Raw genomic sequence first — 27,895 nt, 5'->3', positions numbered from 1 at the left:
TAAAAATAAATGAAATTAAATAAAAATTAAATTTAAAATAAAATAATAAAATAAAATAAAATAAAATAAAATAAAATAAAATAAAATAAAATAAAATAAAATAAAATAAAATAAAATAAAATAAAATAAAATAAAATAAAATAAACCAGCCCATGAGTCAGAGCGAAGGAGCTCGTCGGCTCGCCGACAATAAGGAAAAACATTAAAAACATGAATGAGGACACGCTGTTTGGTCGCTCAAGGCAATTAGGATATAATATAGGTTTTATTTGATTTTTATAAATAGTCCACACCTCTCCCTTCGCCCGGCCCCGCACCCGGAGCCTCCCGCGTGGCTTCGGGCGCTCTCCCGCGCCGACCCCGACCCCGCCTCAACGAGAGAGGAGGGAGCAAAAAAAAAAAAAAACAAGAATAAAATAATAAAATAAAAAGGAAGAAAACCGAGAATCCGCCCCCAAAACCCCCGTCCCCAAGGCCACTGCGGTCGCGAGCCCCCTGGACTTTGTGATGGGGGGCGGGGGGTCACTGCATGGGGATGTAGGGCCAGCTGAAGGTGGAGCCCGCCAGCAGCATGTCGCGGATCAGGGTCTCGATGGGGGTCTTGCCCACCAGGCGGACGAAGAAGAGCTGCTCGATGACGGGCGCCGAGACGATGCGGAGCGAGGGCAGGCGCAGCAGCAGGCGGCCGAAGCGGCTGGGCTGGCTGGGGTGCTGGCTGCGCACGTACTCCTCCAGGGCGCACTGCGACTTCTCCTGCACGCTCTCCACGTGGCCCAGGTCCGACAGCCCCACGGCGTCTGCGGGGAAAGGGGGGGCGTCAGAGGGGATGGGGACACCCCCCCCCGAGACCCCCAACCTGTCCCGAGACCCCCAACCCATCCTGAGACCCCCAACCCGTCCTGAGACCCCCTTCCCTGAGACCCACCCGAGGGGCCCAGCCCCGTGGAGAGGAGAGGGATGGGGAAGGGGAAACTGAGGCACGGAGCCCCCCCCAAGGGGATCTGCGGGGGGTGGGGGGGTGGCCACGCCCACTTTTGGGGTCGATAGGCCACGCCCATTTGACCACACCCGGGTATAGGATAGTTTAGCCACGCCCAATCGGTCACGCCCCGTTTAGCCACGCCCCTTCCAGCCCCACCCTGTTTAACCCCACCCCATTTAACCCCGCCCTGTCCCACTCTGCAATAATGAGCCCCGCCCCACAATAATTAGCCCCACCCCAATTTAGCCCCGCCCCCAATTTAGCCCCACCCCCAAGTCAACCCCACCCCATTTCAGCCCCACCCATCCCCTCCCAGCCCTTTAGCCCCTCCCACCCACTCCCACCCCCCCAACCACACCCTTTTTCACCCCACCCCATTTCCCACACCCCCTCAAGCCCCACCCACAACCACCCCATTAAGCCCCACCCCATTTGCCCCACCCCCTTTAACCCCGCCCACTCCTCCCCAGCCCATTCACTCCCAGCTCACCCGGCCCTCCCCACCCACCCCCACCCCATTCAGCCCCACCCCATCAGAACCACACCCCATTAAGCCCCGCCCCATCAGAACCACACCCCATTAAGCCCCGCCCACAACCACCCATCTAAGCTCCTCCCCTCACCCCACCCACATTTACCCCTGCCCACTCCCATCCCACCCCCACCCCATCACCCCACGGCACCCCCACCCATCGCAACCCCACCCACTAAGACCCCGCCCACTCCGACCCCACCCCTCTAGGCCACGCCCACCGCGACCACGCCCCACTTAGGCCCCTCCCCCTTTACTCCACGCCCCCTCACCGGGCGAGAAGAGCGCCACGGCCTTGAGGCAGGCGTACTCGGCCGCGTCGACGTGCAGCGCCTTCAGCTTCTCCACCTGCTCCTGGAAGACGCGGATGTGGTCCATGAAGGCCACGACGCGGTCGGCGGCCATGGGGGCGGCGTGGAGGCCGGCGGCGGCCAGCAGCGGGGCGGCGTGGAGGGGCAGGGCGCTCTGCGCCGCGTTGAGGACGAAGAGCTCGCTCCAACCCAGGCGCAGCAGGGCCACCTGGTCGGAGAGCTGCAAGTCCGGGAAGAAGGGGATGCCCTTGGCCCACTCGATGGCGCTGAAGAGGAGGCGGGCGGCCAGCTCGCAGATGCTCTCGATGCCCACCACGCTGCTGGGTTGCAGGCACTGGGCGCCGTAGCGGGCGGGGGGATAGGGCTCGGCGCGTAGCAGCAGGGAGATGAAGCCGCTCAGGTAGCCGTGGCCGCCGTACGGGTCCCCCGGGGCCAGCGGGTACTGGCCGGGGCTGCTCTGGGCGTGAGCCATGCGGCCCCGCTGTACGGCTGAGGAGAGGAGCAGGGGGTCAGCACTGGGGTGCTCAGCCCATGGTGCCGTCCCCCGAAACCTCCCCGGGGCTTAAAAATGCCGGGATGGGGTGTGGAGAGAGGATGGGGTGCCCCAAAGGGAATGGGGTGTGGAGAGGAGATGGGGTGTCCCAAAGGGAATGGGGTACAGAAAGGAGATTAGGGTGTCCCGATGGGATTGGGGTACCCCAATGGGAATGGGGTGAAGAGAGGGAATGGCGTGCCCCAAAGGGAATGGGGTGCGGAGAGGAGATGGGGTGCAGAAAGGGAATGGGGTGTCCTGATGGGAATGAGGCGCAGAAAGGGAATGGGGTGCTCCGATGGGAATGAGGTGTAGAAAGGGGATTAGGGTGTCCTGATGGGAATGGTGTTACCTCATGGGAATGGGGTGCAGAGAGGGGATGGGGTGCCCCAAAGGGAATGGGGTGCAGAGAGGAGATGGGGTACCCCAGTGAGAATGAGGTGCACTGATGGGAATGGGGTGCAGCAAGGTGGCCCAAAAGGAAGGGCACGACAGATTTTTTGGGGCCCGAACGCAAGCATTTGGGGTCACCACATTCTTGCAAAGAGCTTGTGCTAACGAGGGGCCCGGGGGTGCCCCCCAGGGGCTGTGTCCCTGTTGCCACCCCCCGAATTTCTTCCCATTTGGGATTAAAACCCCAAAGGATTAGCCAGGAGGGTGGGACAGGCTACGAGGGGCATCCGCCTGCCCAGCACCAGCTGCGGCTCATCTTGGGGTGCAAACAGCCCCCCCCCCCAAAAAAAAATAAATTAAAAAAAAAAATTAAAAAATCGGGGGTTGGGGTTGCACCGGCCGGATCCGTGCGGCGGGTGGGGGTCCTCACACCTCCTCCCCGGCCCCCCGCTCGCCCCTGGCATCACCGCCCCCCGCCGCGGGGGCAGGCCCTGAGCGGGGCTTAGCCTAATGCGGCGTGACAGTCCCAAGTGTCATCCAGCGGTCGGGATCACCCCTGCGGCCGGCCCCGCTCCCCGGCCTCCCCTCGGGCACCGGGTGCCCCAGGAACCCCTCGGCTCCTCCTGCCCCAGCTGCTTCCCACCCCTCGGGGCGCAGCGTGCGGCCCCGCGCTCCCAAAACGCTCCCCAAACGCTCCTAAAACGCTCCCAAAATGAACCCAAAATGATCCCAAAATGCTCCCTCCGCTCAGCGTCACCCCAGCGGGGTGCAGCCCGGCGCTCACCTTGGGTCCAGCCCTGTTTGCACCTCTACCAACCCCAAACCCTCCTCGTGTCACCCCGGATCCCCACTGCAGCACCAACGAACCCCGTTTGCACCATCCCAAATCCTCACCGCAGCACCAACAGCCACAAACCATCCTTGCATCACCCCAAAATCCTTTTGCATCACCCCAATCCCCCTTTGTACACCCCAAACCCCCTCTGCATCACCTCAAACTCCCTTTGCATCACCTTAAACCCCCTTTTCACGCCCCAAACCTCCTTTGCACACCCCAAACCCCCTTGCACCACCAAGTATTGGATTTATTACGGCAGCGAGCCCGGCCGAATTCGCCACCACAAGAGGAAAAAGCCGCTGTATGAGTCCAAAGGGGGTGACTTCGCACCCACTGAAACCTCTTTTTGCCCCTTTTCAGGCAAAAATTTGGTTCATCAAAACACCCAAACGCCGCTCACTCGGCCTGGTCACCAGGATCGTGAGTGTGCTGCGTGTCCCACCCCGAGTGATTTCCCGATGGCCAAGGTTTAATTCACCTCTCCAAGCGAAATCCTGCACCGCTTTCACCCAGGACGTCCTCCAGGAATGAATTCAGCCCAACCCAGGCGGGTGCCAGGAGGGTTTTGGGGCCCGTGGGGCGATGCCATTAGGGGCAACCAGGTGGGGAAACCGAGGCACGGAGCCACGGCCAAGCTCCTTGTGCCGAACCCCGATCCGCAGCGCGGCCAGGGCGAGCACAGGCAGCGGCAGCAGCTCGTGGCAATTGCCTTTTCTGAATTAAAAGAAAGAAAAAAGAAAAAAAGAAAAAAAAAAGAAAAGAAAAGAAAAAAAAAAAACACCAAGAATCCAAATCCTGACCCCAAACGACCCCCTGAGAGCCAGTGCCCAGCACGATCCACACAGCGCCGGCACCGAGCACGCGGGGACACGACGAGACGGCGAAACCAGAGGGGATTTAATACAGGTTCAGTAAATTTAATACAGGTTCAATAAATTTCATACCGGTTCAATAAAACCTCAGGTGCAGCTCAGCAGGTCCCAGCGCCGGGGCTTTGCAGTGCTCGGGCGATGCTAATATCAATTATCAGCCCAAAACTAAGCCGTGGATTTTTTTTTTTTTTTTTTTTTTGAATGGCCCCAAAATCTTTTTTTGGTCTTGGAGACGACCCGAGCGGGGTCGTGGATCCGTACGGGTGCCACCAAATGAACGCCGAACTCCGGGAGCGGCTTCTCCCAGCACGGCCACTTCCCTGAGAGGTTTCCCGAGGGAATTGGGGTTAAAACCCCGTGTTTTGGGCAGCCTCGGCACGAGCGGCGACGCCAGAAATCCTGGGGAATTTGTGGGATTTCTGCTGCGGGCGCTAATCCCCTGCTCCGGCTGCGTGGAGATCGGCTGCAGGCGGCTCTCCCCGCGCACACGCAGGCTGCCACCGGCCTTTTTTTGGGGGGAGAAAAGCAAAAATCGAGGTTAGGCTCGAGCCCGTTTGGGGAGCGAGCCGCCACGACCGGGCGACGCTGGGAAAAGGGGGACGGCCGCCCTCGCCCTACAAAAATGCACACAAAAAAAATCCCGTTTGCAGACGGGGCCAACCCCGCACGACCCCGCACCCGTCCCACCCAGCGCCCGGTCCCCAAAAGTCCCCAACTCGGCCACGCTCCTGGGGCTCCACCAAGCACGAGGAGGACGCACTCCTCACCGGAGCGGGGTTTTTGGGGACAATTAAGCCGTTTTCAGCTCCGTCCGCAGCAAGGAGCAGGGGATGAGGCCGATCGGCCGTGGCATGGCTCAGTGTGGACTCTGCGGCCATCCCAAAGAGCCCTAAACCCAAAATCCAACCCCAAATCCAGCCGGTGCCCGACCGCACCAGCCCCTCACCTCCTTCCCTTCCAGCCAACACCGACACGGTCGCCTGCAGCAGATCTTGCCCTCACCAGAGCCTTTTAAATACATAGATATATTTTAACATCACGTCGATTTAAATGCTGAGAAAACCCTAAAAGCCCCAGCCCTGTGTATGCACCAGGGACCTCGCAGGCTGAGCCCTCCCGAGGGACCGAGGTGACAATTTTCCTGCTGCTCCCAAGGTGGCAGCGGGGCCGGTGGCACGGGGACGCTCAGCGGCTCCGACCCGCGCCGATGCCAATGCCCCAACTCCCCTATTTCCCATTATTTTCTGCAATTCCTCTATTTCCCATCATTTTTATGCAATTCCTCTATTTCCCATCTTTTTTTTTTTGCATATCCTCTTTTCCATTATTTTGTGCAATTCCTCCATTTCCCATTATTTTGTGCGATTCCTCTATTTCCCATCTTTTTTTTTTTTCTCTTGCAAATCCCATTTTCCATTATTTTGTGCAATTCCTCCATTTCACATTATTGCTCACAATTCTTCTATTTCCCATCATTTTGGGTGATTCCTCTATTTCTTATCATTAATCCTGTCTTCCATTATTTTGTGCAATTCCTCCATTTCCCATTACTGCTTGCAATTCTCCTATTTCCCATTATTTTTGGTGATTCCTCTATTTCCCATTATTTTTGGTGATTCCTCTATTTCCTATCATTTTGTGCAATTCCTCTATTTCCCATCATTTTTGGTGACTCCTCTTTCCTATCATTTTGTGCGATTCCTCTACTTCCCATCATTTTTGGCGATCCTCTATTTATTTCCCCTCATTCCATGAAGTTCCTCTCTTTCCCATCATTTTGTGCAGTTCCCCTATTTCCCAGCACTTCATGCAGTTCCCCCATCCCCATCATTTCATGCAATTTCCCCGTTTCCCATCCTTTTCCATGAGCCGGGGCGCGATGCCCTCTCTCGCCGGGACGGGAGCTCTCCCCCAGCCGCTGCCCGGATTTAGCGCCTCCGTTCCCTTTTAACAATATTTTAATTCTAAAAACGGCAACTTTGCAGGTGGGAGCGTGGCCACGGGCGGTCCCAACCGTTGCTGAACAGCACCAGCCTGGTGCAGGCAGGCAGCAAAAAACCCCAAACCCTTCTCCTGCCTAATCCTGCCCTCGAGCCGCTCGCCTCCCGCGGCCCACGGCACCCGCACGGCGACAACCAACGCGGGAAGAAAAGGGACGGGGACAAATCCCCGGGCTTTGAGCAGCGGGAGGAACACCCTCGGTCCTTCAGGTGCTGCGTGACACGGGAGAATAGTTTGCAGCTCGGGGCGACGGAGGCAAAATCAGCCCGAATTCAACGGGAAAGGCTTCGCGCTGTCAAGCCTGCCGGCCACCGCTGAATAAATCTCCCATTCGGCAGCAAACGCACAGCACACGGGGGTTCGGCCGTCTGAGCAGAGCCTGTAATTGCAGCACCGCTGCAATTATTTACGATTAATTAATGAGTCGCCAGCCCCGTGCCCCAGCACGGAGGACGCCGCGCGGTTCGTTCGGCGGCGGAGCTGCAGCGCCGAGGTTTCGGCTCGGTGAGGCCGGAGGGCACCCGCGCCAAGCCCCCAGCGCTTCGCCGTCGCCTGCTCGCCCAAACACGCAATTTCAGGCTTTCAAATAAAATAAAACCAAGCAGCGAAGGAAGCACCACCGGTTTCTAAAGCCGCTGCTTTGGGGAGAAAAGAAAAACAGGAGAAGCAAAATGTGATCGCGGCGCTCGGACGAGGTAACGGCACACGTCGCACCGCTGCTGGTTGGAAAGGCGATTTTAATCCCGGTCACGCTAAGTATTAGAGCAGCTAATTCAGCCTAATTAACTTCAGATTTGCCGGACACTCCTCCCAAAAGCCAAATTCCTAATCTTTGAAAGAATAATCTGTATTACTGCCCCTCTAATCCCCTGCTCTTTTACCAACCGCATCCCTGCTCTGGGCGGAACGGGGAGGAAGGCGAAACCGCTCGCGGCTCTGCGCGGACACGGCCCCATAAATCGAGCCAAAACCAAACCCGAAAGAGCCCCGAAGTTGACAGGAGCGGTCGCGATGGGGGCAGAGAGAAGCCAGCCGAGGAGCCGGGTCCCTCCGTGCAGCGACAGAGCTGGGAGCAGAGGGGCACCGGGCGCCGCGCCGCTCGCCGGCCCCATTCGCCCTAATTAAAAGCTCGGGCGAAGCGCTGGGGTTCGTCCTCCCCCCGGGGGGATAACCCCCAAGGGCTACCGGGGGACCCGCCGCTGAATTTGGGTTGGGAAAAAAATAAGGGAGAGACGGAGCCCTTGGGGATAAGGAGACGGGCGAGGGGATTCGGCGGCGCTGGGGGATGCTCGGCCGCGGCACGGGGAAGTTTCGTCTCCATTTCGAGAGGGGGGCAAGGGGCAACCAAGGGCCCCCGGCACGGCCGCCCCCAGGGAGTCGGGGTCCCGGCACCCCGACATTGGGGAGGGGGCTGGACGGGACGAGAGGTGGCAACAGGGGGCGAGAGGATGGAGAGAGATCGACAGAGGAGAGGGGAAGGAAAAATGAAAGCAAGCGGCGGAGTTTTCTCTTTCTTTTTCTCTTTTTCCCCTTTTTCTTTCTCTTTCCTTCCCTCCGGCAGCCCTTTCTCTCCCTCTTTCACTTTCCCTCTACCACTTTCTCTTTCTTTCGCCTCCCCTTTCTCTTTCCTCCCTTCCTTTTTCTTTCTCTTTTCTCTTTCTCTTTTCTCTTTCTTTTTGCTCTCTTTTGCTTTCCCTTTCTCTCACCTTTCTCTTTCTTTTGTCTTTTCCACTTTTGCTTTCTCTCCCTTTTTCCCCCGTTCTTTCCCCATCATTTATTTATTTTTTTTTACTTTTTCCTCTTCCTTCTTCCACCACTTCTCCCCCCCTTTTTTTTTTTCCCCTCTCACCCTTTTCCCCTTCCCCACCCTTTCCCCCCTCCACTCCCATCCCCTCACCCCCTCCCCATTTTCTCTCTCCCCATTCTCCCCCTTCCCTCCCCAACCCCTCTCCCCACCGCACCCCTCCAGGACTCCGAGAGGACCCCATCCCTCGGGGGGGGGTCCCCATCCCCATCCCCATCCCTCTTTCCCACCCTCACCACCTCGCACCTTCCCTCCTCATGCCGACCCGGAGGCACTTTCGGAGCCGGCAGTACTGGCACTGGTTGCGGTGGTGCTGGTCCACGGGGCAGTCTCGCCCCCCCCGGCAGCTGTAGGAGAGGTTGCGGCGCACCGAGCGCTTGAAGAAGCTTTTGCAGCCCTCGCAGGTGAACTGCCCGTAGTGCTTGCCGCTCGCCTTGTCCCCGCACACCAAGCAATCCGCAGCCGCCGCCGCTTTTTCCGCCCCCCCCGGCGTTTTGGACGCCCCCCCCCCCGCCGCCGCCGCCGCCGCCGCCGTCTCCGGGGCGCACGGAGCTGGCGGGGGAGGCTCCGGCCACGGCCCCGCCGCCAGGGCCATGGTGGGGCGGCGGGGCCGGGAGGGAATCCCCCCCCCCCCTTCCCTCCTTCCCCTCCCGGGGATAAAAGGGGGATAAAAGGGGGAGTTCCCCCCCCCCCAACCCCCCGGGGAAGTGGGAGTCCCGAGGGGAGGGATGGGGAAAGGGGATGGGGATGGAGAAGGGGGGGACCGGGATGGAGAGGGGGGGGGACTGGGATGGAAAAGGGGGGGACTGGGATGGAGAGGGGGGAACTGGGATGGACAAGGGGGGGGGATCGGGATGGAAAGGGGGGGACTGGGATGGACAAGGGGGGGACTGGGATGGAGAGGGGGGGACTGGGATGGACAAGGGGGGGGGATCGGGATGGAAAGGGGGGGACTGGGATGGAAAGGGAAGACTGGGATGGACAAGGGGGGACTGGGATGGAAAGGGAAGACTGGGATGGACAAGGGGGGACTGGGATGGAAAGGGGGAAACTGGGATGAAGAGGGGGTCTCCGAAATGGGAAGGAACCCCGGGATAAGAGGGGGGGGCACCGGGATGGAGAAGGGAGGAACCGGGATGGGGAAAGGACCCCGGGACCGGAGTGGAGGGGGTCGAAAGGGGGGGGGGGGGGGGGGGACCGGGGAAAGCGTCGGAGCGAAACGGGAGAGGACGGGAAGGAGGGGACGGAGTGCGGCGGGGATGGAGGGATGGGGAAGGACTGGAGGAGGAGGAGGAGGAGAAAGGGAAAAAAAAAAAAAGTTCCTTCCCCTCCCCGCCGCCGAGCGGGGGCTGCCCGGGAGGGTCCTCGGGGGGGGGGGGGGGGGGGGCGGGCGGCGGAGAGGAGGAGGAGGAGGAGGAGGAGAGGGGAGGGGGGGGGGTCCCGGCTCCGGGGGGGGGAAGAGGGGGGCGGCTCCCCGTTAATGGGGGGGGACCCCGGGGTGGGAAGGGGTAGGGTGGGGGGGGTGGGGGGGGTAGGGTGGGGGGGGGTCCCCGGGGGCCCGGAGCGGCGGTCGCTGCCCCTCGCCGCTGCCGCCCCGGGCCGGTCACCGCCCCACGGGGCGGGACGGGGCGGGACGGGGACGGGGTTGGGGGGGGGGGGGCTGCGTGGGGGGTGGTGGGTGGGTGGGGGGAGCTGTCTGTCTGTCTGTCCGTCCGTCTGCACGCGTTGCCGGGCGCTGGGCGGCTCCCCATGCGCGCGGCCGTGGGCAGACCACGCGTGGGCACGGCGCTGGGTAGCCGGGAGCCCCCCCCCGGTAACGGCTGGGGGGGGGAAATGTGTTCGCGTGGGTGCTTGGACACGCGTGGGGGGGGCAGCGGGGTGAGGAGAGGGGTCTGGGGGTGCCACGGGAGTGGGGGGGGCAGCGAGCGCACGGGGGGGGGGGGCAGGGGGCGTGCGCGGCCCCACGGGGAGCACGGACACGCGTGGGGGCGCGCCCCCTCCCGACCCGGTGCGCGCCACGTGACACCGCCCCCAGCCCCTGCCCCTTTCCCGCCGGCGCGCCCCGTGTCGCGCCATATAAGGGCACAAGGGGCGGGGCCTCCGCCAGCCCCCTCCCCCTCCCGCCCTCGGAGAGCCGGCGCGGCGGAACCAATCAGCGCCGAGGGGGCGGGGCGAGGCGGGAGGAGGGGCGGGGTCAATGCGAAAAGGAGGCGTGGTCTGGAGGAGGGGGCGGGGCTTAGCGGGGCGCGGGGTTTAGGGGCGGGGGCGACCCCGAGGGGGGTCCCAGGGGGGGGGGCACCGGGACCGGGCTGGGGGGGCTGGGGACGGACCCCGGGGGGGGTGGGGGTGGGGAAGGGGCCAGGGCCGGGGGGTGCCGAGGTTTGGGGTTAGGGGGGCACCGGCACCGTAAATCCCCCCCCCCAGCTCCCTTTTGGGTAAAATTCGTGAGATTTCAGCTCCTGACAGCAGCGGGGACGGCGGGGAGGGATGGATGGGGTCAGCGCCACCGAAAAAAAAGAAGGAAAACGGCCAATTTCCTGGCACGGGGGGGTGGAGGCAGCCAGGGGACACCGGGGGGGACACCGGACGGCCACCGCGGCTCGGGGGCGGCAGCAGAATGGGCCGGGCCCTGATTTATGGCCACCGGGTCCTGATTTAGGGTCACTGGGCCCTGATTTATGGCCACAGGGCCCAACCGGTGGCCCTATGCTGAGAAAGGGCCTTCCCGGGGTCGCTGGCGTGACGTCCTGCTGGCGTGGCAGCCCCCCCGAGGTCACACCCCACTGGTGTCACACCCCACTGGTGTCACCCCCCCCCGTATCCCGTCCCCACGGTGTCCCACCCCACTCGTGTCACGTCCCACAGGCACCAAACCCCCCCCAGTGTCCCATCCCCCCAGTGTCACCTTCCCCCCGTGTCCCACCCCACTCGTGTCCCACCTCCCCAGTCTCCCACCCCCCTGGTGTCCCCCCCCCGTGTCCCACCCCACTCGTGTCCCCATCCCATTCACGTCCCATTCCCCGTGTCCCACCCCCCTGGTATCTCTCCCCCCATCCCCACCCCACTCGTGTCCCACCCCACTCGTGTCACATCCCACAGACATGAACCCCCCGTGTCCCCCTCCACTCGTGTCCCCCCCCACTCGTGTCCCCATCCCATTCACGTCCCACTCCCCGTGTCCCACCCCCCTGGTATCTCTCCCCCCATCCCCACCCCCCTCGTGTCCCCCCCGCGGGTGTCCCCCGTGTCCCCTGCCCCCTCCGTGGGCTCCCGGGGAGGGGAGGGGAGGGGCGGGGCCGCAAAGCCTTCTGGGAGCTGTAGTTCCGCCGGGGGCACGTGACGGGGCGGAGGGGGGGCGGGGGGACTCCATTTCCCATCGTGCCCCGCGGCGGAGCGCAGCCGGAGCGGAGCTCGGTGAGGGCGGGGGGGGGGGGCTGCGGGCGGGGGGGGGGGACCCCAAAAAGACAGGGAACCCCCCCAAAACGATAGGGAACCCCCAAAAAAAGGACGGGAACCCCCCCGAGCCTCCCCTCCCCCCAAAAAACCCCTCCCCGTGCCCTAGCGCCCCCCCTGCAGCCCCCCATAAGCGGGGGCTGCGCCTGCAGAGCCCCCCCCAAGCCCCCCCATCACCCCCCGCCCCCTTTCTGCCCCCCCATTTGTAGGGGCTGATCCTACAGAGCTCCCCCAACCCCCCCACATCCCCAATTTCCCCCCCCCAAAACCCTATATCCCCCCCTCCCTGCCCCCCCCCCAATTTATAGGGTGTGGACCTGCAGAGCCCCCCCCAAACCCCCCCATTACCACCCACAACCCCATATCCCCCCTTCCTGGCCCCCCATTTCCAGGCTCTGATCCTACAGAGCCCCCCCCAGACCTCCCCATCCTCATATCTCCAACCCTATATCCCCTGTCCCTGCCCCCCCCCCCCTTCCAAATTTATAGGGTCTGGACCTGCAGAGCCACCCCGAGACCCCCCCATCACCCCCCCCAACCCTATATCCCCCCTCCCTGCCCCCCCATTTCTCGGCTCTGATCCTCTAGATCCCCATAACCCCCCCGTCTCCAAATCCCCCCAACCCTATATCCCCCTGCAACCCTATATCCCCCCCCCGACCCTATATCCCCCCCCAATCCCCCCTTCCTTCCCCCCCATTCCCAGGCTCTGATCCTCTAGACCCCATAACCCCCCCCCATCCCCAACTCCCCCCCCACAACCCCATACCCCCCCTATACCCCCCCATACCCCCCCATTCCCCCCTCCCCACCCCCTAATCACATCATCAACACCCCCCTTTCCCCCTTCCCCCCCCCATCACCCCCCCCTAAACCCCTATATTTTTTTCTCTCCGTTTCTCACCCCATTTCTCTCTCTCCCGCAGCCCCCCCCCCCACACACACCTTGGATGCTGCGCCCCCCCCTCCTCGCCGCCGGCCGAGCTTTTTCGGCGATGCCCGAACCCCCCCTGGCCGGCACCATCCGCGCCAAGCTGACGGCGGCCCTACAACCCAGCCACCTCCAGATCCTGGACGACTCCCCCCGGCACGGTGGCCCCCCCGGGGCCGAAACCCATTTTTCGGTGGTGGTGGTGAGCGGGCGTTTCGTCGGCCTCAGCCCCCTCCAACGGCACCGCCTGATCCACGCCGCCCTCAGCGCCGAGCTGGCCGGCCCCCTGCACGCCCTCGCCATCGTCGCCAAGACCCCCCAGCAGTGGGAACAAGACCCCCACGTCCCCCCCCGGCCCCCCTGCCTGGGGGGGTCCAAGCACGAGCGGCGCGGGGCCGGCGACGCCGCTTCGGCGTGATGCTGCGCCCCCAAATGTGTTTTTTGGGGGGGTTTTGGCCATTTTAGGGGTTTTTGTGGGGTCGTTTTTAGGGTATGGAGGATCTGGGGGCGCTGCTTTTGGGGTGACCCCCCCCCCGCCGTCCCCAGCCCGCGCTGCGACTTCCCATCGATCCCCTCCCAAATTTTTTGGGGGCGATTTGGGGGATTTTCAATCCCCTCCCAAATTTTTTGGGGCGATTTGGGGGATTTTCAATCCCCTCCCAAATTTTGGGGGGCGATTTGGGGGATTTTCAACCCACTCCCAAATTTTTGGGGGGGCGATTTGGGGGATTTTCTCCACGCCACCTTCAAGGCGTCCACCTCTTGCCCCCCCCCAACCCTCATCGCGCCCCCCCCACACCCCACACCCCAAACCCCGACCCCAAAAATAAACAGCTCCTGATCCTGATCCGAAGCGGCTCCGCTGGATGTTATTGGGGTAACACGGCGTAAAGGGGGGGGGGGGGAGATTTCATTTTTTTTTGACGTTTCCGTGGTTTTCGTCGTCTTTTCTTGTTTTTGTTGTTTTTTGTTTTTTTTTTTTTCCTTTAATTCTTTACAAACATCTAAAAACTACAGCACGGCACGACTGCATACGGACAGAACTATGGATGTGCTCCGAGAAAAGACCAGCTACACCGAAAAGGGGGGGGGGGGCGGGAGGAAGAGGAGGAGGAGGAGGAGGAAGAGCAGGAGGAGGAAGATGAGGAAGAGGAGGAGGAGGAGGAGGACGGCACTCGGACGAGATGAAGCACGCGCCGCTCAGAGGGGTGGGGGGGGGGGCTCCCAAGTGCTTTTTGCATAGACCTCAGCCTCTGCTCCTTGTTGGGGGGGGGGCGCTGAGCCTCCCTGGGGTGCCCAAAGTGAGGGGGGGGCGCAGCCCTGGCACCCCCCCCCCCAATTTTTTTGGGGTCCCGCTTTTTGGGGCGCCGCCGTTGTGCTTTGCGAACCGCTGGGGTGGGGGCTTGTGCTCTGGGCTGGGGTTGTTGGTTTTTATTTTGGGGGGGGGACACCACAGGGATTGGCCCCCCACCCTTTTAAATGCCCCCCCAACACCGTTCCCTTTTAAAAGCCTAAGGAAGGAAAAATTGGAAAAAAAATAGGGAAAAAAAAGGAAGCAGCAAATGAGGGGGGGGTGCAGGTGACCCCCCCCACGCTGCAGCCACCATCCTGCACCCCAAAACGCAGCCGTGCCCCCCTCCTACAGCGGGGGGGGGGAATTACACCCCGGGGGGGGCACGTTTGTCCTGCTTCCCCCTGCAAATTGACCCCCACCCCACCCAGGAATGAGGCTGGGGCTGCGGGGGGGCAGACCCCAAATTCATCCCCAGCACCCCAAATCGGATAAGGGGGGATCCCAAAATGGGGCTCTGCACCCCAAAACTGGGCTCTGGATCCCAAAATGGGACTCTGCACCCCAAAATGGGGCTCTGCACCCCAAAAGCGGGGGGCTCTGCACCCCAAAAAGTGGGGGGCACGCTGAAGCGCCGCGCACCCCAAAGAATCGTGTGCTTTAAGGTGGTGTGCACCCTAAAATCCCCCCCCCCAAGGGGCTGAGCACCCTAAAAGTCGAGCACCCCAAGGTGCTGAGCACCCCAATATTCCCAGCCTCAGCCCTGGGGAGGGGGGAAACCAAATCACAGCCCCCCCCCGGCCCCAACCCCGCAGCAGAGCCATGGGCCGAGCCTTCCTCCTCCTCCTCCTCTTCCTCCTCTCTCCCCAGCCCAGCAGGGATTTGGGGTGGGAGGGGGGCGTGGGGGTCTCTCCCCCAGCCCCACAAAGCCGGGGTGCCCCCAACCCCCTCCCTTTGCCCCCCCCCCAGCAGCGAGCAGCTTTGCACAGACGGGGTGACACCGAGAAAAGAAATTTGGGGAGGTGGGGGGGGGATTTGGGTTTGTGTTTTTTTTTTTTTTTTGGGGGGGGGGGAGAAGGAAAAGGGGTTGGGGACGGGGGGTTTAAGTGCAAATGACCGAAAAAAATCCCGAATGCTCCAAGAAGACGTTTCACAGTGTCTAACGAGACTAAGCCCCCCCCCCCCAAAAAAAAAAAAACAACAAATAAATAAATAATAAAATAAAATAAAATAAAATAAAATAAAATAAAATAAAATAAAATAAAATAAAATAAAATAAAATAAAATAAAATAAAATAAAATAAAATAAATAAAAAATAAAAATAAATAAAAAAAAAAAAGGAGAGGGGGCGAGGAGGAGGGGAGCCGGGATGAGGGGCGAGATAGGGCTGGCAGAGGGGGGGTCCTCTCCCCATTTGTGTCCCCCCCCCCTCACTGCAACACTTGCCCGCGGGTCTCCGGCAATTTCAAGGCGAGGGAGCTGCCGAGGGCCAGGGCGGTGGAGGCCAGGAGGATGGGCACGGCTTTGGTGATGCCCACGAAGGAGGTGAAGATGCTGATGCCCAGCACGGCCGCCAGCTTGCACAGGGCGTTGAGGAAGCCGAACGCCGTCGTCCTGCAGGGAAATAATCGGGGGGGGGGGGGGTGGTGATTAGGAGGGGGGTGCCCGTCCAGGATGATCCCGGGGGTTTTGGTTCCTCGCGCCCTGTGCCTGAATGGTTGTGACTGGGTGCGAAAATCTGGCAGCTGGGCACCAAAATTGTGTGCCTGGCACCCAAAACCTCATAAACTGGACCCAAATCTTTGAACCTGGTACACAAAACTTCATAAAGTGGACCCAAATCCTTGAACCTGGCACCCAATACCTCATAAACTGGACCCAAAAACTTCATACCCAGCACCCAAATCCTCACACCTGGACCCAAATCCTTGCACCTGGACCCCAAAACCTTTCACCTGGACCCAAAACCCTCATACCCAGCACCCAAATCCTCATACCTGAACCCAAAAACCTTGCACCTGGACCCAAATCCTTGCACCTGGACCCAAAAACCTTGTACCTGGCACCCAAAACCTCATAGCTGGCACCCAAAAACTTCTTATCTGGCACCCAAATCCTTGCACCTGTACCCAAAACCTCACACCTGGACCCAAATCCTTGCACCTGGACCCAAAAACATCATACCCAGCACCCAAATCCCCGCACCCAGCACCCAAATCCTCACATTTAGCACACGAAACCTCGCACCTGGACCCCGAAACCCTGCACCCAGCCCCCAAAACCTCACCCCTGGTGCCCTGCGTCCCACAGCCCGGCCCCCCGGCCCCCCAGCACCTCTTGTCGGAGGGGTAGAGCTCCACGGTGAGCACGTCCAGGGCGTTCCAGGAGGCGATGCTGACGCCGCCGAAGAGGCAGAGCAGCGCGATCATCGCCGACTCGCTGTTGCCGAAGGAGAGGAAGAAGCAGCTCACGCAGGACATCACGCTGGAGCCGGCTGCGGGGGTGTGGGGGGGGAACAGCGTCAGGGCCGGGGGTGCCTCGCACCCCAAAAAGGGGAGAATTAAAGAATTGGGGAGCTGGAGGGGTTGGGAGGGAGCTGCGGAGATCATGGGGTCCGGCCCCGTTGTGACAAAGCTGTTCCCTAGAGGGGGCTGCCCAGGGAGTCTCAAAAACCTCCAGGGGAGACCCAAAACCTCCCTGGGCTGCCCATCCCAGTGCTCCATCAGCCTTACTGGGAAGAAACTGGTGCGGAAAGTCCTGGGCTCCGTTTTATGGCCATTACCCTTTGTCCTGTCCCTACAGAGCGTTGAGATGAGGTTGCCCAAACCCCTCTGCCCCCCACCCCACACGCTGAGATCCCCTCTCAACCTCCTCTTCCCCAGGCTGACCAGCCCCACGTCCCTCATCCTCTCCTTGTGGGGAAGATGCTCCAGGCCCTATAGCACCTTTATGGCCTTCTGCAGGCCTCTTCTGCGTCCTTTTTGTGCCGGGAGGCCCAGAACAGGCCGCAGCTCCCCAGCTGAGGGGCTTGAGGGCATCATCACCTCCCTCAACCCACTGCCCATGGTCCAGGACCCCCAAAAAAAACCTGTGGGGGGCGGGATTGGGGGTGCCCACCCAGCATGCGGAGGCGGCCGATCTTGTCCATGAGCAGGGCCGAGACGATGTTCCCAGGGAGCACGGCCAAGGTGCCCAGGAAGCTGACGAAGTAGATCATGTAGGCGTTGTTGTCGTCGCTGAAGTCCAGCTGGCAGCCCTCCTTGTTGTGCAGGAAGGTGCTGTTCACCACCCGGCTGTTGATGAACTTGTACTCGAAGAGATCTGCAAAGATTGGGGGGGGGGGACACCCCAAAGGGGTCGTTAAAAGGGGCGGCGAGGTTGGGGGGCCCGAGGGGGGGGTGTTCTGTGCAGCCCCGTCCCCGCTCCTACCGGTGTTGTAGAAGACGGTGGAGATGAAGGTGCAGTTCTTGAAGAAGGTGTTGCTGGAGGTGATGTCCTCGAAGTAGCACTCCTCGAACAGCGAGTCCTCGAACGTCACCGACTTCATCTTCAGGCCGATGAACCTGGGAGGGGGCAAAAAAAAAAAGAGTAGGGGGGGGAAAAAGGGCTCGCTGCCGTCCACCGAGCCCCCCAGCCCGGTGTCCCCATCCCCGGCGGCCACGCACTTGTCGTTGAAGTACTCGCCGCCCTGGTGGATCTGGTTCTCCAGGGTGAAGTTGAAGGTGAAGTGCCGGACCTTCTCGCGGGTGAAGAGCTTGGTGCGCGAGGCGTACTCGATGTTCTGCAGGTGCTTTATCATGTCCGGGAACCACACCGTCAGCCCGTAGTAGCTGCGGGGTGAGAGAGGGGCTGAGCCCGGCCGCCAACAACCCGGCCCCCGGCCCCGTGCCACCAGCCCCGTGTCACCGTCCCTGTCCCTGTGCCACCATTCCCGGCCCCATATCCCCAGCCCCAGCCCCATATCACCATCCCCAGCCCCATGTCACCATCCCCAGCCCCATATCCCCAACCCCATCCCTGTGCCATGATCCCCATCCCCATCACACCATCCCAATCCCCCTGCCACCATCCCAATGCCCCTGCCATCATCCCCATCCCCGTGCCACCATCCCTGTCCCCATGCCACCATCCCTGTCCCCATGCCTTCATCCCCATCCCTGTGCCATCATCCCCGTCCCAATATCACCAGCCCCATCCATGTGCCACCATCCCAATGCCCATGCCACCATCCCTGTCCCCACAACACCATCCCTGTCCCCATGCCACCATCCCCATCCCCACATCCCCATCCCCGTACCACCATCCCCCTGCCACCAGCTGCCCCCACCCGTGGGTGCCTCCCCCCATTCCCCCCCACCCCCAAATTTCCCCAGCCCCACCTGAAGGACATGGTGAACCACACGGCCATCATCATCAGCGTGATGCGCCGGTACTCGGGCGCGAAGCACTGCTGGAAGTTGCTCCAAACCTACGCGGGGACGGGGCGGGAGGTGACGAGGGGACACCGCAGGGGGACAGCAGGGTCACCCCCCCCCAAGGGCGCAGGGTCCGTCCCCGGTCCCCACCTGCTGCGAGAGGTTGAGGAATCGGACGAGCCAGCGCCGGTACCACGTGCCGGTGTCCGACTGGATCTCGATGAGCTCGTCCTCCCGCTTGATGGTCTTGATGTGGGTGACCTGCGGGCGCGGGGGGACGCTCTGGGCACGGTGGCCGTGAGCCCAGCCTCGTGCCTCAGTTTCCCCACCCGCTGACGTAGAGCTGCCTCCCCCCACTATTCCACCCTCTCCACGGGGGTGCTTTTCCCGGAGGTGGCAGCCGGGGGGGGTGGCGGGGTGGGTGTGGGGGTATGGGGCAGGGGGGGGGGGTTCTCACCGAAAAGACCCTCTCGGGGTGGCCCTTGGCCCTCATGTTGGTGTCGTGGACCTGCTTCAGCACCATCCAGGCCTCGTCGTGTTTGCCGTTCTGCAACACAAAACCCGGGCTCGCCCTGGGACCAGCCCTGCCCCAAATCCCCCCCCCACCATCCCCAGCACCCATTTGAGGCTGGGGGGGACACCCCCGGCACCCCCTTTTCCAGCTCCGGTCACCTCCAGGAAGAAGCGAGGGCTCTCGGGCATGGTGGTGAGCGCCCCGATGGCGAAGACGGAGGGGAAGGCGCAGACCAGGACGAAAACCCTCCAGCTGTGGAACTGGTACGCGGAGCCCATCTGGAAGCTCCAACCTGCGGGGAGGGGACGGGATGGGACCAGAGGGGGGGACACAGAGGTGGCACCGAGCCCCCGGAGAGCCTGGTGGGGAGCACGGGGAACGCCGGCGTCCTTACCGTAGTGGGGGATGATGGCCCAAGCCATGGCGGAGGCGTAGATGCCCCCGATCATCCAGAACATGCAGAGCCAGCTCAGGTGCTCCCCGCGCTTCTCCTGCGCCAGGAACTCGGAGAAATAGGAGAAGACGATGGGGATGGAGCCGCCGATGCTGGGGACGGAGGCAGAGCGGCCGTCAGGGGGAGGCTGAGGAGATTTTGGGGGGGGACACACGGACACACGGACACACGGACACCCCCCCTGCCTCCTCCCAGGGCGCCGTGCCCCCTTACCCCACGCCCGAGAGCAGCCTGCAGAAGAGGAAGGTGCCGTAGCCTTGGACGAAGGAGGAGAAGAAGGCGAAGACGCTGTTGACGGAGAGGGAGATGAGGAGGCACTGCCGTCGGCCCAGGCGGTCAGCCAGCCCGCCCCACAGGAAGGCGCCCACCATCATGCCCAGGTACACGATGAGCCCTGGGGGGGCGACAGGGGACACGGGGACACGGGGGGGACACGGGGACGAGGGGAGGGACACAGCGGTGTCAGCCCCTCAGCCCCACGCACCGAGGGGCCCCCCAGCTCCGGGGCGAGGATTCGGTACTGGGGGGGTGCAGGGGGCAGAGGTCCCCCCCCCAGCATCAACCCGGAGCCCCCTTCTCTCATTGTCTGCATCCAGCCCCCCCCCTCCTCCTGCCCTGAGTTTGCCAGGTCTGGGGGGGGGGGGCACACAATAACACTCGGAATTTGGGCTGCATTGGGGGGGGGATGGAGAGGGGGGTGCCGCAGTGCGGCCAACGCAGCCGCCCGCAGCCCCCCCCCAGAGCGCTCAGCGTCCCCTTATCAGCCCCGAGCAGGAGCAGGGAGATAAGCCTGGAGCTGCGGGGGGGGGCACGAGGCACTGCCTGGCTGCACAGTGATGCTCACCCCCACCTCCGGCTGCTGCCTCTCCCCCCCCCCCCCCCAGTTTTCCCAGTGTGGGACCAGTGTGGGACTGGGAGGAGGAGGCTGGAGGGAGCTGGATGCCCAGAGAGCTCCTGAACCCCCCCCATGTCCCCAAATCTCCTGTGTCCCCCCCATGTCCCCTGTCCCCTCCCATGTCCCCCCCCCAGCCCCGAGTCCTGCTTGTCCTTCAGGGGGAAGGACGCGCACACCCCACCCCCCCCATGGCCTCCCACACCTCCTATGTGCCCCAAATCCCCCCAAATCTCCCCAAATCCCCCCCAGTCCCATCTCCCCCCCGTCCTCCCACACCCCTCCCCCTGCTCACATCCCCATGTCTCCCCCCCCCCACGTTCTCCTTTCTGCTCCCATGCCCCCTATATGCCACGTCCCCCCACATCCCCCCCCTCAATGCCCCCTCTGCCCCTCCCCGTCCCCTCGGTGTCCCTCCACGTCCCCTGATCTGCTCGTGTCCCCCATAACCCCTCTCCCCCTCCATCTCCCCTATATCCCACGTGCCCCCCCATTCCCCCCTTACCTCCTCATGTCCCCCCAAACCCCACATCCCCCTTTCTGCTCACGTCCCCTTCCTTGCCCCCCTCTCTCCTCACGTCCCCCACACTCCCTTTCCCTCTCGGTGTCCCCCACATCCCAGCTGTCCTTCCATGCCCCCCCCTACCTTCTCTTGTCCCCCTCCATGTCCCCTAATCTGCTCGTGTCCCCACACCCCATGTCCCCATACCCCATGTCCCCACACCCCATATCCCCCTCCGTGCCCCCCTACCTCCCCATGCCCCCCATACCCCAGTATCCCTCCCCGTCCCCCTACCCTCCCACTCCCCCCCCTCACTCCCCTGCCCCCCCACATCCCCTCCCTGCCCCCTTTCCCCCATCCCTGTCCCCCAAACCCCCACCCCAGGCTCACCCAGCATCCCCTTATTGGAGTCGGACAGGCACATGTCCTTCTCGGCGCTGGGCAGCACGAAGCCCACCACGAAGACCTCCACGCCGTCGGCCATCAGGGCCAGTCCCAGGACGAAGTAGAGGGTCCACTGGAAGCGGCCGTGGCCGCACTCCTGCAGGATCAGCTCGTACTGCTGCGCCAGCTCCTCCTTGTCCTTCCTCCGCTGCCCCTCGGTGTCGTCGAAGGCGCCGGCGGCCGCCTCGGCCCCCAGCCTCTCCCCGCCTTTCATCGAGTCGTGCCGGGGGATGCCCTGGTACTCGCCCTCGTAGATCTCGTCCTCCTCGTCGTGGCCCTCGGTGGCGTCGCTGGAGGCCCCCTCCTCCTCGTTGGCCCCCTCGCCCCCCCGGTAGTAGCCGTCCTGCGGCGGGTAGTCTTCGTCATCCTCCTCCTCCTCGAAGCGGGTGTAGGAGCGCTTGGTGTACTCGTCCTGCATGCGGTCCATGCCCTTGCTCACCTTCTTGGCCGCGTGCTTCTTCACCTCCTTGGCGATGTCCTTGGCGCCCCGGATGAACGCCGTCCGGTCTCGGAAGCTCTCATCCATGGTGCCGGGGGGCTGGGTTGGGGCACCGCTGAGGAATTGAGGCCGGGGAGGGGGCTCCGCGTCGGGGCTGTGCCCTCACGCCCGTGCTCGGCAGTGGGGTTTTTGGGGCCGGGCGGCGGCGCCGCCACCCATCCACGTGGCGAAGGCTGGGAGGGGGAGCGGGGTGGGGGGGGAGACCCCGGACCTGGGGAGTCCAGACACAAGCGGAGCCCGCGTTAGGTTGGGAACGGCCCCGCACGGCCCCTCCGGGGTCTGCGAGGCCCAAAGGACGGCGCAATTTGCGGCACTTTTCCTCCATGTTCAGATGGAGACGGGAGGATTTGGGGCACCTCTGCCCCCTGGCGAGGCTGCAGGGACCCAGGCAGGAGAGCCCGGCTCAGGGTCAGGCACCCGCAGCAGGGCACGGGGATGGGAAGGAGCAGGAGCAGCCCCAGGGGGGGGTTGTCACCTCTCAGAGTGCCCCCCAACCACGCTCATTCGGAGGAGCAAAGCTCTCGCAGACACATTTCGGTGGCCTTTGGGCACCCGTTGGCCTCGTTGGAATCCAAAGTGGCTTCCCCAGCGGCCAACAACGCGGCTGAGCACGGGGTTTGTTCTCCCCCAGCACCTCCCAGCCTTGGGGCAGCGGCCCCGGGGTCAGCCCTGCTTGGGCGATGCTCCCCAGGAGAGGGGGGGGCACACGTTAGGGTGTGTGGGACCCCCCGAGCTTCACTTCCACAGCACCTCGGGGTCGGGATCGAAAAATAAACGCGGGTGAGGAGGGAGCAAGGTGCACGGGAGGCCGGTTTGATGCGGGGAGAGGGAGGATGGACCCGCACAGGAGAATGGGCGAGCCAAAACCAATGGGGCCACCTCGCCCCTACCTCAACGCCCCCCCACGAGGGACCCCGGTGGGGATGGGGGATCCCTGATGGGGACAGGACCCGCAGAGGGAATCCCAGCAGCAATTGGGATGAGGAGGGTGCGGGTGGGCCCCACAGCCCCTCCGAGCACCCAGGGACAGCCCAGGGGCCCCAGGCCATGGGACCCCCCCGGTGCCTCCCGCTGCTCCCCAGTAGCCCATTGAGAAAAAGGCGGCGCCACCTCCTCAATGGGGCTGGGTGGGTGGGGCTGGGCCGGGAACCAATCAGCTGCGGGGGGCGTGGCCACCCCACCGGCATCAATGGGGCTAGGGGGGCACGGCCCAGCCGTTCGGCCAATCAGGTTCGGGGGGTGTGGCCACGCACCTGCCCTACCTCCCCCCCCTCGCCCCTGGCTCGTGGCACCCATAGGGCGAGGGGGTCACGGGATGGGGACAGGGATGGGGACATGGGGACAGGGACATGGGGACGGGGACATTGGGGACGGGGTCCTGGGGATGGGGTCCTGGGGATGGGACCTTGGGGATGGGGACAGGGATGGGGACCTTGGGGACGGGGTCCTGGGGAGGGGACCCTGGGGATGGGGACGGGGATGGGGACCTGGGGACCCGGACCTGGGGATGGGGTCCTGGGGATGGGGACATGGGGACAGGGACATGGGGACGGAGACCTTGGGGACAGGGACCTGGGGATGGGGACCTGGTGAAGGGACCTTGGGGATGGGGACAGGGATGGACCCAGGGGCTCTGTGGGCCCCAGCAGGGCGCATGGTGCCCCCCTGGGGGGTAGGGTCCCGGTGACAGCGAGGGCTTGGGAAACCCCTGCCCATCTCCAGGGGGTCACCCAGCCCGCATCCCACCTCACCCTCAAGGGACAGGGGATGAGGAAACCGAGGGGACATCGGGGACATCGCTGCCACCAGGCCGCAGGCAGCGCGTCCCTGGCAGGTTCAGCCAGGATTGCAAGTCACCGCCGGGAACCAGGCCGGCTCCGGGTGCCAAAACCACCCCAATCCCTCGGGAAGGGCAGGACGGAGAGAAACCAGCACCACACAGCCTGAGCCGCCACCGGCCCCACGGGGACCACGAGGGGAACCAGCCCCCAAAAGCCACGGGGGGTCCCCAAAACCTCCCGGGCTTGGCATCGCTGCCCCGGCTCGGCAATCCCCAGCAGGGTGCCGAAGGAGGTTTGGGGTTGGGGGGGCCCTGGGGAGGGGTCCCCAGCCCCGATCCAGGTGCCCGAAGCTCGCCGCGGTGGCGGAGGCGGCGCCGGGGACCACGTGCCCAAGGCCACGTTCCCCGGGGAGGCTTCCAGAAGGGATTTGGCTGCGGCTCCACGAGAGCCTTCGGCCGGAGCCCTGGCCCCGTGCTGCCATCCTGCTGGGACCCCCCCCAACCCCACAAAAACTCAACCCAGCTCATGACAGGGATGGCCCCCAGACACCAGCGGGTACGGGCACTGCTGGCCCTGCTGAGGGGCCCGTCACGACCCCCTAACCCCCCCCAAATTGCTATTTTTGACCCCCCCGGCAGCACAAAAGCCTCCGGGCAGCAGCGGCCACGCGCGGCCAGCGCCGCAGAAGTTGAGCCGCAGGGAGAGGGACGCAGCCGTCAGGGCGCGTGTGTGTGTTTGTGTGTCCCCCCCCCCCCACCGACAGAGAGAGAGAGGGGGGACAGGGCACGGCGGCGAGCTAAAATTAGCCCTTCCAAAATAGCCGGGGCCGTCAGCAGCGCTCCCCCCGGGGTGGGCGCCCACGCCGGCTCTGCGCAGGCACCCGGGGACGGTGCGGTGCCGGTGCTGCGGCACGCCGCGGCCCCCCCTTCCTATTCTCTCATTCCCCCCCCCCTTTTCCCCGAGCTGATTTCTGAATGAAGCCAAGCAGGGACCTCCAGGCAGCATCAATTCCCCCGGACGCCCACCGCCCTCTGTTCCCCGGCTCGGTGGGGAGCAAAAAAAATCCCATCCCGGGGACCCCCCCCGCTGCCCTCCTCGGGTTAAACCCCGGGGGGGCTCCCGAAGGCGCTGGAAGGAGCCGAGCCGTGGCCTTCAAGGTCATTTTGCCCCCTGTGGGGGCTGCTCCCCCCCCCCAAGGTGGCACGGTGACACGGCTCGCAGCAGCGGGGAGCTGGCAAAGGGCGAGGGGAGCAGAAGGGAGGCTGAGAAGCCGGCGGGGTGGGGGGGGGACGGGGACGGGGACGGGGACAGGGCCCGTCCGCGTGCACCAAGGTCACCGCTGGGCTCCGAGCTGGGGAGCCTCGAGGAGCCGAGCTGGCACCACGCAGGTTGTCAAGACGAGGGGTTTGATCTCACGAGGCGCCCCGTAGGCAAAATGGGGGGGCCCCAAAAATGCTCCCCTGGCTGCACAAAGGCGCCGCTGGCCCCCTACCCCGTCGGTGGCGTTAGTCCGGGGGGGCACTGCCAGCCCCCAGTGAAGCTGGGGGGCTCCGGAGCCTTTTTCTCCTGCCAGGTGCCGGGGATGGGCACAGCCCTGCCTCGCTGCGCACCCCGAGACCCCCCCTCCCCATAAGGGGGTTCCCAGGTCTGGGTCCTCCCCGCAGCCCCCGGCCTTTCCGCAGAGCAGCCAGAACATGGCGACAAGGGAGAGGAGTTGGAAACCCCCCCCCGGTGCCCAAGGTCATTGCCGAGCCCCCCCCTCAGCACCCCCGGGGGGGGGGGAGCCGAGGGGCTCCCCCTCCCCAAAACCCGCCGGTGCCCCCAGGAGAAATCTCCGTCCCCGCACAACGAAATCCCCGCTGGTGCTGGAGCCCGGCCACCCGGCAGGGATGCCGAGGGGCTACCAAGCACGCACATTAAAAAAAAAAAATAAATAATAATAATAATAAAAAATCAAAAATCAAGACAACCCGAAGCCGGAGGCAAGGTTTTTCAGGACAAAATGGCCACAGCCACGGCAAAGGGGAAGCCGAACCCCTCATCCGTCAGCCGGCAACCCCGAGGATGCTCGGGAAAGGCAGCGAGGAGAGGAGGAGGAGGGCGATCCCTTTCCCTGAAGCCCTTTCTCCTTTTTTCTCCTTTTTTCTCCTTTTTTTTCTCCTTTTTTCTCCCCCTTACCTGCTGCTGCGGCCCCGCTCTCCTCTCCGGCCGCGGGAGGATGCTCCGGCGGGGATGTGGCAGGAAAACAGCTCGCGGGTACCAGCGCTAACGCCGCAGCCTCCGCCACACACGCTGAGCGCTGGGAGAGTCCATTGCAAGAAGGGAGGCAGCAGGAGGGAGGGGGGGGGCCGTGCTACAGCTAGCAGCGATGCTGGGGCGGGGGGGGGTCTCTTCCCTTCTCCTTGTTTTTTTCGCCAAGGCGCGAGGAGGGCGGCGATGCTCCGACACCCGCGGGGAGCTCCCGGGGGAGAGGGGTTCCCGTGCTCCGAGGGGTTGGAGGTGAAAGTGGGGGGGGGGGACGGGGACACGTAACGGGGTGCGAGGAGCTGCCCCCCCTTCCCAAACCAACCCAGCACACCACACGCACAAAATCTGAGTCACGTCTTCCTCCGGGGTGGGGGGGGAATGGGAAAGGAGGAGGGGGGAATGGGGGGGGGGGGGGGGGGGGCGGATTTCGATTTCTTCCGATCAAATTTTGTCCGCCTGGACGGGGCCGCGCGAGGCCCTCCCGTCGTGATGCAGCACAAACGCTCCCGACGGCGCTGGGAGGAGCGTGGGCACGGGGGGGGGGGGGACGTGGGGGGTACCCAACCCTCCCCCGGTGAAGGATTTACCCCAGGGGGGGTGAAATCAGCTCTGGAGCGCTCCACCCCCCAAAAAAAAACCCCATAGCTCCCTCCTGGGGGACGCAGGGTGCCCAGGAGGGGGTCTCCCTCTTTTTGGGGGGGACCCCAAAAAGCCGTGCCCGCTCCCCCCACCTCGTGCAGTGAGCTGGGGGGGGGCGTGCCTGCTCCCCCCCTGCTCCTTCCCTCGTGCAATGAGCTGGGCAGGTCTCAGCACCCCGCAGGTCCCTCAGCAGGTCCCCGTCCTCCTGCTACGAGGCCGAGGAGCTCGGGGTACGAGGCTGAGAGGCCAAAACGAGCAGGGCGAGGGGCAGCTCGAGCACCTGGATGGGCTCTGCAGGACGCCAACGGGGTTGGGGAGCGGGGAAAGGGGGTTTGTGCACCAGAGGCGGCGTGGGGAAGGATTTGGGAAAAGCCCCACAACCAAAGGAGCCCCGGATGGGAACCATCCTACAACAGGGAACGGGGCTGAGTTAAAGGGGGGGGGGTTCAGCCCAGCCGGGGCCGGCTCTGGCAGGGGGGGGGCTCTCCCGAAATGCGCTGGGTGAGTGCTTCTCCCTCGGGGTGCCACGTCCCACCGAGCTCTGACTCATGTGCCACGCTGCCACCGTGTCCCCTTCCCCTCGGCGCAGCAGCCGGGAGCTCGTGCTCAGCCCCGAGGCTCCCGTGTGAAAAAAGAAAAGCGACACACACTGCAGCAGGGCCGGGGGGGGCAGCCTGTCCCTCTCCCCAGCTGCTGCTTCTCAGCCTTTCTCCTTCACCAAGGCCTAAAAACCAGGCACGAGGGGATAAAACCCGATGTGGGGGCTCCGGTGGCTGCCCTCGAGTGATGTCCCGGGGCACGGTGGCTCCTTCTGGGATGTGCTGGTGGTTTCTTGGGGTCCCCCCCCCCCAGGACCCACCTAGGCAGGACCAGGGCTCTTCCCCACCCCGACAGCTCACTGGAAGGGGAGAAAAAAAAAGAAAAAAAAGGGCATAAAGGCATCTTTTTTTTTTTTTTTTTTTTCCTTTTTGCCAGGAACAGCTATTAAAATAGAAGCCGTTCCCTCCCTGCACACACACACACACACTGCAGAGGCTTAACCAGCGCGGCAGGCGAAGGTGGCGACGGCCCCGAATCAGCAGCGAGGGCTGAATCCCGTGCTGGAGCTCCTGCAGACGGCAGCTTCCAGGAGCAGCCGGGAGGAAGTGGCACGGGGCAAGGGGCTGAAGGTGGTGCTGAGCCTCGCAGGAGCCGGGCCACGCGCTGCCAAGGTCACCCCGGCGCAGGAGCGAGCGAGCCACCTCGCTCGTGGCCCGCGTCGAGGTCTGATTGATGGCTGGCAAGCTGCCTCCCTCCCTGGCGCGATCCTCTGCCCCTCCAGGAACGTTCACAACCACGGGAGCTGGCGGGGATTTGGGGCTTTGGTCACCCAAACGCTGGCAGCGAAATCACGGCTGCCGTCGGCTCCCTGCAGGCAGGTCGAGCACCCATGGGTGTCCCCCTCGCCTCCCTTCAGCTGGCTCCGCACCCATCACAAGCTAAACCCCAGAAGCAAAACCCCACAGCCCTTCAAATTCACTCCCTTAGGATCTCCTCGCCTTCAGAAGTCCTTTTTTCCGCGCTGCGT

The 27,895-nt window shown here is 63.5% G+C and overlaps 3 protein-coding genes across 3 annotated transcripts; 1 reads left to right on the top strand and 2 right to left on the bottom strand.

Annotated features, from left to right (window-relative positions):
* Nucleotides 1-246: 246 nt before the first annotated feature.
* Nucleotides 247-8,862, bottom strand: LOC311425055 (nuclear receptor subfamily 2 group F member 5-like). The gene is made up of 3 exons (XM_084500535.1): nucleotides 8,512-8,862; nucleotides 1,787-2,314; nucleotides 247-797 (listed from the first exon to the last, which is right to left on the bottom strand). Exons 1-3 carry the CDS (start codon nucleotides 8,858-8,860, stop codon nucleotides 523-525), a joined length of 1,152 nt encoding a protein of 383 aa, XP_084356661.1. The 5' UTR covers nucleotides 8,861-8,862; the 3' UTR covers nucleotides 247-522.
* Nucleotides 8,863-12,651: 3,789 nt separating this feature from the next.
* Nucleotides 12,652-13,260, top strand: BOLA1 (bolA family member 1). Its single transcript, XM_084500275.1, has one exon. The coding sequence runs from the start codon at nucleotides 12,669-12,671 to the stop codon at nucleotides 13,065-13,067; it is 399 nt and encodes a 132-aa protein (XP_084356401.1). The 5' UTR covers nucleotides 12,652-12,668; the 3' UTR covers nucleotides 13,068-13,260.
* Nucleotides 13,261-15,292: 2,032 nt separating this feature from the next.
* SV2A (synaptic vesicle glycoprotein 2A) lies at nucleotides 15,293-25,750 on the bottom strand. The gene is made up of 13 exons (XM_084500609.1): nucleotides 25,621-25,750; nucleotides 21,109-21,872; nucleotides 19,538-19,718; nucleotides 19,265-19,416; nucleotides 19,029-19,162; nucleotides 18,814-18,903; nucleotides 18,507-18,617; nucleotides 18,321-18,409; nucleotides 17,607-17,771; nucleotides 17,371-17,504; nucleotides 17,059-17,262; nucleotides 16,276-16,435; nucleotides 15,293-15,555 (listed from the first exon to the last, which is right to left on the bottom strand). The coding sequence occupies exons 2-13, from the start codon at nucleotides 21,686-21,688 to the stop codon at nucleotides 15,372-15,374; spliced, it is 2,184 nt and encodes a 727-aa protein (XP_084356735.1). The 5' UTR covers nucleotides 21,689-21,872; nucleotides 25,621-25,750; the 3' UTR covers nucleotides 15,293-15,371.
* Nucleotides 25,751-27,895: the final 2,145 nt, after the last annotated feature.

This window comes from Aythya ferina (assembly GCF_964211825.1).
Source record: "Aythya ferina genome assembly, chromosome: 29".
Taxonomy (NCBI): domain Eukaryota; kingdom Metazoa; phylum Chordata; class Aves; order Anseriformes; family Anatidae; genus Aythya; species Aythya ferina.
Note: the sequence above shows the minus strand (reverse complement) of the source record. Positions and strands in the feature narration are given on the sequence as shown.